General features: G+C 36.8%; 1 protein-coding gene across 1 annotated transcript in view; it reads left to right on the forward strand.

Annotated features, from left to right (window-relative positions):
- Nucleotides 1-14,961, forward strand: part of dlgap3 (discs, large (Drosophila) homolog-associated protein 3) — a 299,829-nt gene that overhangs the window by 253,439 nt on the left and 31,429 nt on the right. Inside the window, exon 4 of the mRNA XM_056479735.1 lies at nt 12,256-13,385. Within this exon, the coding sequence (XP_056335710.1) occupies nt 12,327-13,385 (1,059 nt within the window). The 5' untranslated portion in view covers nt 12,256-12,326. The remainder of the gene's footprint in view (nt 1-12,255; nt 13,386-14,961) is intronic.

The following is a 14,961-nucleotide window of genomic DNA, read 5'->3' on the forward strand; positions in this document are numbered from 1 at the left end:
GTCATAACCCAGCTCTGGGTCAAACATGGGCATCGCTATAGGCCTATTTTAGAGGGGCTGTAGCCCCCTATATTCTACTCAGCCCCCCTAAAATGTTTGCGATTAGCTCATAAACTGTACACTAAATTATCGCCTCAGCGCTCTTTAAATTTGATGTGAAAACAGCAGCAGAATTTGGCTCCTCCCCATATTTAGTTTTCCATTTGATCAGCAAACCACAGCTGTGCAGAGCGAGAGAACAAGGTGTGTATTTATCGATAACTTATTATAATATCTGCTTATTTGCTATAGATACACTTGTATCACTTATATCACTGTCACAGAGTAGCAATCGGGTTTCCCATCTACTGTTTCCTCAGTGCTCACCTCCTCCAAAAAAAATGTAACTCTTAATGAACATTTTGCTATTCTTATTTTAAAATGAACTACAAATATAAAACACATCACAGTGTATGTGGCATTAACTAGTCTATACCATATAGTCATGCACAGAAAGTATTAAACACAGTGACAGAACCATTTATTGAATGTACCCATTTTACTGTCAGGCTCATTAACAGAGATGGAGTAGAAATATCATGTGTTGTCTTGTATTTAAAGAATATATTTATTATTATGATTCAGACTGTTAAATGTGTGAATTAGCCTGTAGGTTTAAGAAAATATTTATATTTATGCCATTTAATTAGAAAAGTGGCAGTTTTATTTATTTAATACATGGAAACATTTAATTAATAATATTTATTGAGTCGGCGCAATAGCCTAGTGGTTAGCGCGTCGACATATGGTGCAGTAGCACTTCAGGGCGTCGCGAGTTCGAATCCTGGCTCGATGACATTTCCCTACCCCCCTCTCTCTCTCTCCAACTTCGCTTCCTGTCCTAAATACTGTCCTATCTAATAAAGGCAAAATCGCCAAAAATAAATCTTAAAAAAAAAATAATAAATAATAATATTTATTGAATTAAATATATATTTAATACACTGTACTACAGTAAACAGGCGTGTCGAGCCTTATTCAGAACTCAAATTGCTTTGCATGTCTATACAATAGAGTGCTATTGTACAACCTTTCCATGTTATGTATATATATATATATATATATATATATATATATATATATATATATATATATATATATATATATATATACTGTATATATATAGAAGTATAGAAGTATAAATCAGCAGTCTCTGTTTCAGAGGTCGCCACAGCAGAATGAACTGCCAACTATTCCAGCATATGTTTTACTCAGTGGATGCCCGCAACCCATTAATGGGAAACATCTATACACATTCACACACACACACACACACACACACACACACACACACACACACACACACACACACACACACACACACACACACTCATACACTATGGCTAGGGCCAGACGGAATCTGCGGACATTTTTTGCTATTTCTGTGGAGAATTTTGCTAAAAATCTGCGGATTTCTGCAGAATTATTTTGGGAGTATCATAACTAAAACCTTAATATGTGAAATAAAAATTAATATTTTTTTTACTTTTATTTAATGTTTAAAATGCAAATCCAATTAGATCCAATCTTTATTTGGTAAACAAAGCAAGTCTCTCATATAATATCTCTATTAAAAGACAGAAAATATTACTGTACAAACTGTATTGTAAATAAATCAAATGAACACGTTCATATTAGTCAATAATATTACTGTAATTAATTTAAAAACTGAATAAATATAAATTTACACACATTTACCCAAGTGAAAAAACGGAAATAAGGATGAGCTAAAAACCTGCGGAATTCTGGGGAAAATCTGCGGAATTCTGTGCGCGCAGATTCCGTGTGGGCCTAACTATGGCCAATTTAGCCAATTCAAGTCACCTATAGCGCATGTGTTTGGACTCTGGGGAAAACCGGAGGACCCAGAGGAAACTCATGCCAAACTCATGGGGAGAACATGCTGTGAGGCGACAATGCTAACCACTGAGCCACCATGTTGCCCCTTCTCAATCATTGTCATGATATAAAACAGTAATTAATACGTTTTATTGCATTCATGCCTTTGTGTCCCACATTTACATTTACATTTAGTCATTTAGAAGACTGATGAAAGACAAATGATACTGATTTTAAATCTTGGGATCAACCATCCCTTTTTAGCACCATTTGCTCCCCAAACACTGCAATTATCCCAGCCTGAATAACATTGGCATGTGAATTACTGCAGCAGAGCCACAGTCTGAACTTGAAAAATCAACACACACTAAAACTATTACTGCACGTGCCAAAGACCACTCAAATGTCGGCCAGAATATACCCTTCCCTCGTCATTCTCTTTCCATCTCTCTGGTGCTTCTTTGCATTTTTCATTAGCTTGCTATATAAAGACCATCTATATGTGACTAGAACTGGGTTACAAAAGCATGTTTCTCAATAAAACCTCATTCAAAATGTATGTAGAAGCTTGCAGCCTTTCTACAGCTGTAACAGGGAATACGCATGCTTTTCTGAAGGAGTGAGCCATGAAGCGCGGCCATGCATTTATTTATTTGAACCCAAGGGCTGGAATAACATTTCGCCGCAGCTAATCACTGATTAAATTGATGTCATATGAGAATTTCTCACTTCTGTATACAGCGTGATGCATCATAATTTCCATCAGACTGGAGAGATGTTTACCCCCTCATCCATAAATGCATCAGTTCATTCAGCCATGCTTGTGCAAAGTATGTTTCCATGCAGAAAATGTTGCATGGGACTATAGCATATACCTCAGTTTTTATGTACTTCAGTTCATCAGAAGCATAATCACACTGCATGGTGTTTTGTGCCTCTTCCTCACACATGCACTTTGCATTGTTATGCACTACTTAGTTTGTCCACAAGCTAACAATGATTTTGACGATTGTATCATGTATGGCAAATTCAGTAAATTCAGCTTACTTTGACATTGCATTTGTTTTGTTTTTGTTGTTGTTGTTGTTGTTGTTGTTGTTGTTGTTGTTGTTGTTGTTGTTGTGGGGTGGTAAAAACAAATTAAATTGAGAAAAGTAATGAACATAGCATTCAATTTCAGACACATTTTGTTTTTTATTTATACAGTTGAAGTCACAATTATTAGCCCCCCTCTGATTTTTTTCTTTTTTTTATAATTCCCAAATGATGTTTAACAGAGCAAGGAAATTTTCACAGTATGTCTGATAATATTTTTTCTTCTGAACTAAGTCTTATTTGTTTTATTTCAGCTAGAATAAAAGGAGTTATTAATTTTTTAAAAACCATTTTAAGGTCAAAATTATTAGCCCCTTTAAGATAGATTTTTTTTCAATAGTCTAAAGAACAAACCATCATTATACAATAACTTGCCTAATTACCCTACCCTACCTAGTTAAATTAATTAACCTAGTTAAGCCTTTAAATGTCTTGTATAGAAGTGTCTTGAAATGGATAGAAATGTATAGAAGTGTCTTGATACTATTATTTACTGTCATCATGGCAAAGATAAAAAAAATCAGTTATTATAAATGAGTTATTAAAAATATTATGTTTAGGAATGTGTTGAAATAAAACTTCTCTCCATTGAACAGAAATTGAGAGAAAAAAATAAACAAGGGGGCTAATAATTCTGACTTCCACTTTATGTTCACTTAGCATGTTTCTTGAATATCTGTATCATATTATGGTATTTTTATGTTTTAAAACAGTCAAAAACTTACATACAGCACCTTTAACAAATGTAGGGAAACTTGTAAACATTGACTCCAGAGTAGGAAAAACAAATAGTCAATGGTTACAGGTTTCTTCAACGTTCTTCAATACATCTTTTGTGCTCAAAAAAACAAACTGAAACTGGTTTGGAACAAGAGAAGGATGATTAAATGATGTGAACTCTTCCTTGAATACAATTTATTAACCAAATTATTTATAAATATAACCACTTGCAATAACTGACAGCAAAACATTTTTTTTATGCCATTCTTTTTATTATTATTATTATTTTTTTTACAAAAGATCATGTATTTTACAATAAATAATAGATGCCAATTAAAACCATTTCCATATTATTTCCTCACACTATTTCACCAGAAGCATATTAAAACAGGACAATTCATCACTGTTCTGATTACAAAGTTAAGATTCAAATGAGTCAGCTGCTACTTCTCATTCTTTGCATTCCTCTCTATCCTGATCTTCAGAATGAGACTGTAATGTGAACTGGGACAGCGGAAGTGCAGTCCAAATGCAGGGTTTAATAACAGTATTGGTCAAGGCAAGCAACAGTCAACACAGGAGCAAACAGATGTATACAGACAATCAAGAGTCGCGGTCATTACACAGGCGAATAGTCAAAAGGCAGGCAGCATACAGGAATAAACAAAACAAAGCAAGGGTCTAACACGGAAGGCAAGGAAAACGTGTTGTAATGTAACAGTACAAATAAACAAGACTAAGCACTGATGTGTGTGTGTGTGTGTGTGTGTGGTGTGTGTGTGTGTGTGTGTGATGTGTGTGTGTGTGTGTGTGTGTGTGTTCTGTATAAATAGTCTTAGTAATCAGTTCATAAGCAGCTCCTAGCCGTGAGTGTGTGTAATCTGCCGAACAAGGAACAGGTGCGTGTGAGAGATGCATGACTGAAACTTGTAGTCCATATACCGGCGGATTTGTAGTCCTTTAGCTATCTGCCAGGATTAGATCGTTGGTGATTGTGACAGAGACCGTCGACTTCTGTGATTGTTCTCATCTGAGCTATTCTGGAAAAGTGTTTTCAGTTTTGGTATTGACTAGGTGACTAGGTATTAAAAAGTGCTTTATTTTTGAGAGCTGTTGAAAATAAGCTTAAAAAGAACACTAATGCATAATGTAACTGAGTGCATTTAACTGACCCTTGACCCATTAAGTCTTTTGTTTATTAGGCACTTTTTAAAGGTGTTTATTGTTTATTTTTAATTACATTTTTATGAAAATAGCCAAGGCTGAATCCTCATAGGGTGCATGTGTTGCACGTCTGTGTTTTCAGTTTCACTGTGCATGTACACTAATATAATGCAAACAAAGTTTACTTTGGGCTTGGGAATCTTAGTGAATCTCTGTTTCAAAAATCCCCAAGGCAAATAATGACTATTGCAATGCCTCTCTCCTGTTCTCCTTTTGCGCTTTTAAAGGCCTAAAGTGAATCCCATTTTCTCCTATCAGCACTGCAATGTTCTCACATCCGTAATGACAACCTCCCAGTCCAATTACAGAAAATTAACGAAGCCTCGTTGAACAATTCTAAATATTTAACGAGAGAGATCTCTACATGCTCATAGCACTGAATAGGGCCATCGCCGGGAGCAGATGTGCGAAAGGTTATGCGAGAATAAGATAACATTGTAGAAAAGCCCGGGACATATCTGTTCTTTTGTATTACAGTGCTTGATTCAGCAAAAGTCAGCGTCGGTAAGACGACACAATAGCAGGGCTATTAAGAGGACAGTGTGAGCATTCAGAGCTGTGTGGAGGAGTCACACCACTAACATTGTCATTGCCCTGAAGTCAGTTCAGTTTAAATGACATCCGCCAGCTCTGACAACAGACTTTGGAATCTCTTCACGTATTTGCAATTAAGACCCGCAATGTGCTACCGCATGATATTATGCTCATTATTTTCATCACTATTGACCCCTTAACTGTATTTTGGCTTTGTACGATTCCTCTCTGGTTGCTTAATACTCAAGCCAGACAACAAAATGAGTTGTTTTCATGACTTGGCACTGCTCAGGCTGTTAACTCGCACACTGATGCTATAACTGAGCACCATATGAGGGGAAATAGGCTAATGATTACTTAATGGAGGATACAAAAGTTGTTGTTGTTTGTTTTTTTTAGCGGCATCTCTATTGAAAATAAATCTTTAGTCATTAGGCTAATTTATACTTCTGCGTTGAGTGCTTGTAGGTAGGTCTGGTAGTGTCCTTCACACAGTAGCATACCTTTAATTGTACCCCTACACACTCTGACATGCAAAATGTAACATGTTATAGTGATGCAAAACACAGGATCTGGGATTGGTTGACTTGATAGCGGTGATGAACTCTGGATGGATACATTTGTTTTGTGTTTACTTTATGATTGTAGTTGTTGAGGATTTGCCTGTTGTTTTCTCTTTCTTCCTTCAATGAGTTAAAGTTTGAGCTACTTCTACTGTAGTGTTGAACTAGCGTTTCCAGCATAAACTTAAAACACAGACAAAGAAACTCAACATACTGGAACATAGAAACCCCACTGCCTACTAGCTTTAGTCCATCATCGTTGTTTTGTTTGTCAAGCAAACTGTGTCAATCAAATGCCTTGAAAAACAATTGTGGTTTGATTTAAGACACTTATAAGTGAGTACATTAAACATTTATGGCATTAAATGACATGTATTACTACTTTTCTTATGGACAAAAAGTTTTATACACATTTTTAGTGATGCACCAGCACTAATTCTATAGTACCAATGCTAATTAATATCCAATAGTTCTATGCAAAATTATATCACATGCCAATAACTAATAAATAGTTTTTATTTGAAAATTCAACTGAAGAAAATAAATTAGTAATTTTGAATGTTACACGTAAATATGGGCATCACAAAATGATGATTTACAGTTTAGAGATATACATATAGAGTTAGAACTGCAACAAATTATTTTACATCAAGTCATTTAACATATATATATATATATATATTTATATATATATATATATATATATATATATATATATATATATATATATATATATATATATATATATATATATATATATATATATATATTCAGAATTATTAGCACCCGTTTGAATTTTTATAATTAACCCCTTTAAGCAATACTTTTCGATTGTCTACAGAACAAACCATCATTATACAATAACTTGCCAAATTGCCCTAACTTGCCTAATTAACCTAGTTAAGCATTTAAATGTCACTTTAAGCTGTAAAGAAGTGTCTTGAAAAATACTTCTGTACTTTAAACAGAAATTGGGGAAAAAAGAGGGGGGCTAATAATTCTGATCTTAACTGCATATATATACTATAAAAAAATATACGATCAATTAGCCCTGATAGCATGTTTTTAGCATGTTTTTAGGTCATTGTAACTTATTAAGTTAATCATGTTCTAACTTAATTTTATAAGTTACGCAAGTTATTTTAAGTTAATAAGAAGTTCAAAGTTAATTTAAGTTCAATGGACTCATAAGAATAATTTGATTCAACTCAAAATTTGAAGGCAACCAGGATTTTTTACAGTTTAGGGTTGGGTACCTGTATTCACCAGACCGAAACAGCATATGAATTCCGGTGCCTAATTTTAAAGCCTCTGGTGCTACGACAAGGATGTAAGAAGCATCAAGTGGTGCTTAAAAGGCACACATAAGTACATGTTGTCACACCATCTTTAAACATTTATTTCTAAATAAGTTCTTGTTGCTTAGATATAGAAGGCAAAGTGCGCAGTACGGTGCATCAGGTGAGCAAATCACAATATATTAATGCAACTTAAATGTAGAAAATATGAATTGATGTATATGTGTATAACCTTATTATAAATATATAATTTTATTGTTAATTCTATTGTTCAATTGTGTAATTCTATTGTTCAATTTTAATGATTAAATTTTTTTTTTGTTAAATAATTTTGTTTTGTTTTGGCACAGGTACCGTTTTAATCAATTTAGCACCGGTATTGAAATAACCCCAAACAATACCCAACCCAACCCAAACAATGCCCAATATATATATGGAGTATATATATATATATATATGGAGTATATATATATATATATATATATATATATATATATATATATATATATATATATATATATATATATATATATATATATGGAGTATATATATATATATATATATATATATATATATATATATATATATATATATATATATATATATATATATATATATATATATAAATATATACTTCAAAATTTATTGGTTCAGCCGAAGAAGAACTGATGTGTTTTTCTCCATTTTATGCTACTGAACGAGTCTTAATGTTAACCAATGTATTAGTTAAAGATCTATATGTAGGCAGTTTACAGTAATTTACACAACCTCAGCCGAAAAGTAACGAAGAAATTTCTCTAACAAAATAAATAGTCAATATAAATGTTTTTATGTGTTTGTTTCTTTTGTGTGTTTGTTTCTTTTGTTTGTTTTATGTGTCTGTTTTTATGTGTTTCTTTTCTTTTTGTGATGACTCCATGACTAGCCATTACTTGTTATATATTGCAAAGGGTGTACCATAATGAGTCTAAATAGGGAAGAGACACCATAATATAGACAGAGAAACAAATAAAGAGACTTACACTGGCTTTCAAGCAGCTGGCAATGAAACAGACAGACAGGCAGCAGCCTCACAAACTGGAGTGAAAGAAGTAGGTCAGAACGATGGAGAAATGGAGAGAGAGAGACTGAGTCGGTGACGAGAGGGAGAATGGAAGTGATGGGATGGATTTCATGCCCTCTTTTGTTTTGATCTCCATTTTCATCTCGGGTTCAGGGAGGAGATGATGCCATGGGAGGCAAACGGAGGCCAGCTGGCACCTGAAGTGCTGTTGAGTGGCATTGATTGACAGAAGCCTCTACTAAATTACGGGAAACACCAGACTCTGTGTTATTTATGCTGGGAGATGTGACAGTGCTATGCAACTTGATGTACATCCGGAACCTTTGTTTCTCTGTCTCAGTCACACACACACACACACACACACACACACACACACACACACACACACACACACACACACACACACACACACTAAGTAGACAGACAGACAGACAGACAGGTAGATAGATAGATAGATAGATAAATAGATAGATAGATAGATAGACAGACAGACAGACAGACAGACAGACAGACAGACAGACAGACAGACAGACAGACAGACAGACAGACAGACAGACAGACAGACAGACAGACAGATAGATAGATAGATAGATAGATAGATAGATAGATAGATAGATAGATAGATAGATAGATAGATAGATAGATAGATAGATAGATAGATAGATAGATAGATAGATGGGATAGATTTTGCGATTAAAAACTCTGGACCTTGTATCTGCTCCTTGTTATTGAGATTATGAGGGAATACACACACCTGAGCATGGAACAGCTTAGAAGCCAATTGTCCAATTACTTTTGGACACTTAACAAGTTGGAGGCAGATATGCAAACTGTCGATCTTACTTTCTCTTTCTCAGATTTCATCCCACGCAGCATCTGAGATCATGTAGGCTACCTCACTCGGGACATACACTAGGGCTTCCCCCACCATAATACACCTAAACATGGATTGTCGTAAAACTCGTCAATGGCAGAGAAAGTGTTAAACTAAATTATTTATTGATTTGACGCACATCAACAAAAGGCTTCCAGCCATACATGTACAGTAAAAATAATGTACTTCAATTCGGTCACGTCCAGCGGCCGTCATCCTCAAACTAATTTCCATCATTGTGAACTGCTTGCTTTTCTGTCTGTTCCATTGCTACATTTGTTAGATGTTTGTTCCAACTTTCTTTTGCAGTCTGAAATGCGTCAAATGCACGAAACGGCAAATTCGCACCATGTTATTCACTCGATTTGCACCACAGGATGTCTAATCGCATCTTTGCATTGACTTCACATGTAAATCACTCCCGCTTCATCCGCATCTGCATACTGCACAGGCTGCAAAACAACTTCCCTCCACTTCCATGCAATGTTAGATATTTGAGGGCACAGGTGAGACGTCATTTTTCGGGTGACACTCAAATACATCACTTGCGCTGCGTATGCAACGTCTATAAGTCATATAAAACAATTCATTGCAAACTGAAATAAATTTGATTATCAAATTAGATTTTTGATTATATGGTTTGAAATTGGATGTTTTATGAGATTATTTACATTTTTTGCGATTAATTTGCTTTAAAATTAAAAATTTTGCAGGATCGCAAAAATGTTTGACTTTTTGTTGATTTTGCGTTGGATTCAGCGACCGCAAAATCGTGAAAAACTAGGAGCTCTGCTTAATGAATGTGCACCAGGTCTCACAGAAAGCAATAAAGTTGGCTAATTATAATATTCACTAAAGTCCAATATAATTGAGGAGAAACAAGGTAAAAGTACAATACCCCAATCACAGATGGTCATTTCTCAAACCAAAGCATAAGCTGACTAAAAACCAGTGGGCAATTTTAAGGAGGTTGTGTGGGAAAAGCAAATACTTGCTCAGATGTGGGATTTTTTTACATGACTTCCACTGAGAGAAATAATGATCTCTTACTACAGTGTACGCCATTCGATATTTAACAAGAACAGTAAGCACTGTTTTGCTATTTTGAGCGCAGGGATCATGACACAAAGGATCAAGCTCGCTGTGCAAATTTAGCTCATTAAAAGTAACAGGCTAATCTCCATCTAATGATCATCTCAACATCTGTCAGCAATAGCTGGTGTTTGGAAACGCCACCTGCTTCAAAGACCAGGTCCACGTGAACATCAGCCACCTGACAAGCGCAAGCCTTTTTACCATTTCGCTCATTTCCTTTCAGGCTTTTTGCCTATTTTATCATTGAGATCACAAAATGGGCACAGATTGTATTGTGAAACAATAAGCAGATTCATCAGTTATGAACATGAACTAGATTAAAGGTTGAATTAGCAGTAAAGCATGTCCTTCTTTGCCAATTGAACAGATTTTGAGAGATAGTGAAACAATGACTCACTCCAACAAAGAACCTAGAGTTAATCAAATGAAAATAGCAAGTCATTTTTGCACAGCATTTTCCCATCTTACTTGTGTGTGTTCAGGGTCAATGGGAACACAGCTACAGCAGTGCTCAAACTGCATCGTCAGCTGCCGTGCTGTAGATGCTATTAGAATACAAAACAGCACATCGCTAAAAAGGAAAGTGATATAATTTGCAAAAGCAAGTCCAATGAAGTGTTAGAAATGTGCATTTTTATTCAATGTTTGACATAATCTCAACTGAAACTGGAAGACAGGGTGGGACATAGAGTAGCTCCTTCCCCTTTTTAAAAACAGCGAATAGCGTTCTACTAATATCACAACTGTGCCAATCACAGCTGTTGAGCTACAGTTCATCAGACTTAAGACAACCACCATCTAAAATAGTAATCAATGAGAGTGTGGCTCGCCATTTCTCCACTTTAAAATACATATCATATAATGTGCTCTGTGTCTCTCAGGGCTGAAGCAGAACATACCTGTGTGCTGCAATGATTCACATGGCATGAACGCAAAAGCAGATTTCATTTACCCCAAAGGAAATCATATATACACTGTCTTTATCCCTATAAAGTTTTATTCACTAAATTAAAATGGACACTGTGTAACTGATTATTTTGAATGGATCATTTTGAATCTCATCGTTCTTTGTATATTGACAGTGTATGCATGTGTGCAATGTATTTTCCCCCTTCAGGCAAGGAAATCAGATCAACTCAGCTTGGCTACCGTTTATTATTTTCTTATATCTGCAAGTTTTTAGGCTAACGCTTGGTTTGAACACTCTTTGACATGAATAAATGACTCATTTTAGCATGCAGCAAAAGCGTCTTGAAGGGGTCATGACATATCAAATATGTCAAACATTTGATTTCAATGTTTATATCTTTTAAATGTGAGTTTTGTAGCACGCTAGGTTGTAGATTGCCTAACACGTAAAAAAAAAAGTTTTGGATTTCAAGGGAACTTTGTTTGTTTGTTCTCAAAAAGTGTTTATTCTGCTTGAAGTTTTGGTTTATTTGACTTACTTATGCCTCATTCACACTAGCAGTTACTTTGTAGCTGTCTGTTACAACAGGTGGCGACCTGTTGTAAACGCAGGTCTGTTTAGGTCTATAGCACGGAGCCTAGCCTCTGAGCGAGCAGAGAGAGGATTACATGAGCTCTACTGGTGCTCCTATTGGCTGTCGCTCAAGAAAGTCGCTCTCTCCTTTGCATAAAGTGGAAGGATTCTCAACTTTGTCATGTCGCTCGACATGACCACCTGGTCACCAACGGTCACTGTCACTCGCGTAGACAGAGGAAGATGCTTACTATCCATTGAAATTAACAGTCGCTTGTTGCTGTACTGCTGCGAGTTGCTCATAGTGTGAATGAGGCTTTAAAGCTCATTTTGGTCACCCTGTTTTAAGAATAATGCTGAAATTGTATACTCTATGCAAATGTGTGATTGTGTCTCATCAAAAAATTTTTCTGTCTCTCTCTCTATAGTTGACTCCGGCGCAATCCTGTCGCGCCCACAGCGCCCCCTCTCGGCCCGGGCGGCCCACCATGCCCCGGCCATGAAGGGCTACCAGGTGAGTCGCAGTTTGTCACAGCATTCCTCTGGGCCTTGCTACTGCATGCCTGAGGACTGTGACCCTGCGAGGGACTACATGCACCACCCCGACCATTACCAGGGACACAATGACCACCACTACTACCCACCTGGTGGACCCCCTGAACCACTGGCCATGGTCCCATCTGGTGGAGGCACCTTCCCTCGGTCACACCCCAGTCAGCCGCAGCATTTCGACTCCACATGTGAAGAGTGTCTATCCTCGGCAGGGCACGGCCATGGTCATGGAGGAAAGATGCATCGTATCCCGCCCAACCTTCTGGATCAATTTGAGAAACAGTTGCCCTTTCACCCTGATGGCTTTCACACCTTGCAGTACCAGCGCACAGCCAGTGGGGAGCAGCGGAGCGAGAGTCCAAGTCGCATACGGCATCTGGTAAACTCTGTCCAGCGTCTTTTTGCCAAGTCTCATTCTCTAGAAGCACCCTCTAAACGAGAATTCAATGGGACCCGTGGAGGAGAGTACCGGGAGAGGGAAAGGGGGCACCGCAGTGGTGGTGAGGAAAGCGGTGGACATCATTATTCAGGAACGCACCAGTCTCGGTCTGCCCGCCGCAACAAAAGCCGAGAACGGAGCAAGAGTGGGGACTCCCGCCACGAGTCTCGAAGTTCCCGCCATCGCAGTAAAACAGCCGGCTGGTGGAGCTCTGATGACAACCTGGACAGCGACAGCAGCTTTCTGGTGGGTGCAGGCAGGGGTGGTCGAGGTTATCCCACCGGACACGAGACACTGGATGCTGCCATTCAGGAGCTTACCTTAAGGAAATCTAAAGGTCCACCTCCAGGAGAGTGCTTGGCTTGCACCAATATAGCCATGGCAGGGGACAGCGGACACTCTCTGAAGAGGAGCACGTGGTCATCAATGACAGTCAGTCAGGCTAGAGAGGTCTATCCATCTTCTCGTGGAGGAGGCGGGGGTCCGGGAGGAGGTGGAGGAGGATATGAGAAGGCATTAGTTCCTTTGGATCCCAAAATGAAGGAACGTTCACTACACCATCTGCAGGCAAGTGCTTTCTCTAAATTATCCATCTAAACCAATGGTCTCAAAGTCAATTCCTGGAGGGCCGTAGCTCTGCATAGTTTAGCTCCAACCACCTCCAACTAACAACCACTTAATAGTCTCTAGTACTCTTGAATACCTTGATTAGTTGGATCAGCTGTGTTTGATTAGGGTTGAAGCAAAACTGTGCAGAGCTGCGTCCCTCAAGGTACTGACTTTGAAACCTATGATCTAAAGCATCCATCCATACATCTATTCTGATAATTTATTGGACCTTTCAACATCTTAATATCTAATGCTGTCTGTCTCTCCATCTTTTTTTCTACCTATAATTGGGCCCACACACAATCTGAACGAACAGAATTCTAAATGTTTACATGATTTATGTACAATACAGTTTATATTGTAGATTTTCATTGTAAAGTAAGGGTGCTTTCACAGCTGTGGATTGATTTATTTTGTTGCGAAACAGGGATTAAAATTGTTACAATATTTCTTTTTGTTCCTGCTGCGGTTTGCTTTCACACGGCAAAGTTTCTAAACGGACCAAAAGAGCTAAAACAAGTCACATTTTATTTAAACTCTCCTCACATTCGTCAGAGTTTCAGAGATTATTTTGCAGTGTCCTGCTTAGCTGTCATGTGTCCTTGTTTTAATTTATGACGATGTGCAATAGGACATTATAAGCAAAATGCTGTGTTTTCATTTTGAATGGTCACACCCATAGACATCGTCACTAGATATACACCAGAGAGATAAGATTTTCTCATACTTAGCAGTTGGCTTATGCATTATAGGCTTTACATTATAGAATTATAGAAAATTCAGTCAATTTTCTTAAGGGATAAACAGCTCTCGTTAACAGTTAGTATGCTTTCACTTGCGTATTTGACATGAAACGAACATTTACCAGTAGGAATGACATCCTGCCCTACTCACAATTCTCTCTTCATATAGCTGTATATATGGCTATTACATATCCATAATACACTGTGATATATAGGGATGGGTATCTTTAAGGTAGTAGCGGTATAACTACTTTTATCGATATTACTTATCAGTTCAGTACTTTAACGGTTCTCTTATCGGTACTTTTTGTAGTGTTTTTGTATTATGAAAAAAACAAAAAAAAAATTACAGAATTAAAAACGCTTATTTATTATTACGTTTTAATGTAAAATAAAATGAAACCAATAATGGTAAAACAAATAAATATTTTTTTTCCTTTAAAAGAATGTACAATGATTTGAAGGAAAAAGGCTGTTTTTAAGCTTTCTTCTCATCTTCTTATCAACATGTTTGCCTTTTCTGGCAGAAGTCGGGACCTTTCTTGATTTATTGTGCTCTCTGCAGTTGAAAATACCCTCTTTGAGTTGCAAAATGGAGTTAAATGAGATAATGTTTACGATTTTTCATTAACGCATTCACATAAATGAGTTAATGGTGTTTTGGGAGTTAACTGTGTTTTAAAACTGTTTTGGAGCATCTTACAATGTAAAAATAAGCTGCTTTTTTATAATTTCTTAATAAGCATAGTTTATTATTACGCTATGTATAGGCTATATTTGTTAAAACAGCT

Source organism: Danio aesculapii, chromosome 19, assembly GCF_903798145.1.
Source record: "Danio aesculapii chromosome 19, fDanAes4.1, whole genome shotgun sequence".
Lineage (NCBI taxonomy): Eukaryota > Metazoa > Chordata > Actinopteri > Cypriniformes > Danionidae > Danio > Danio aesculapii.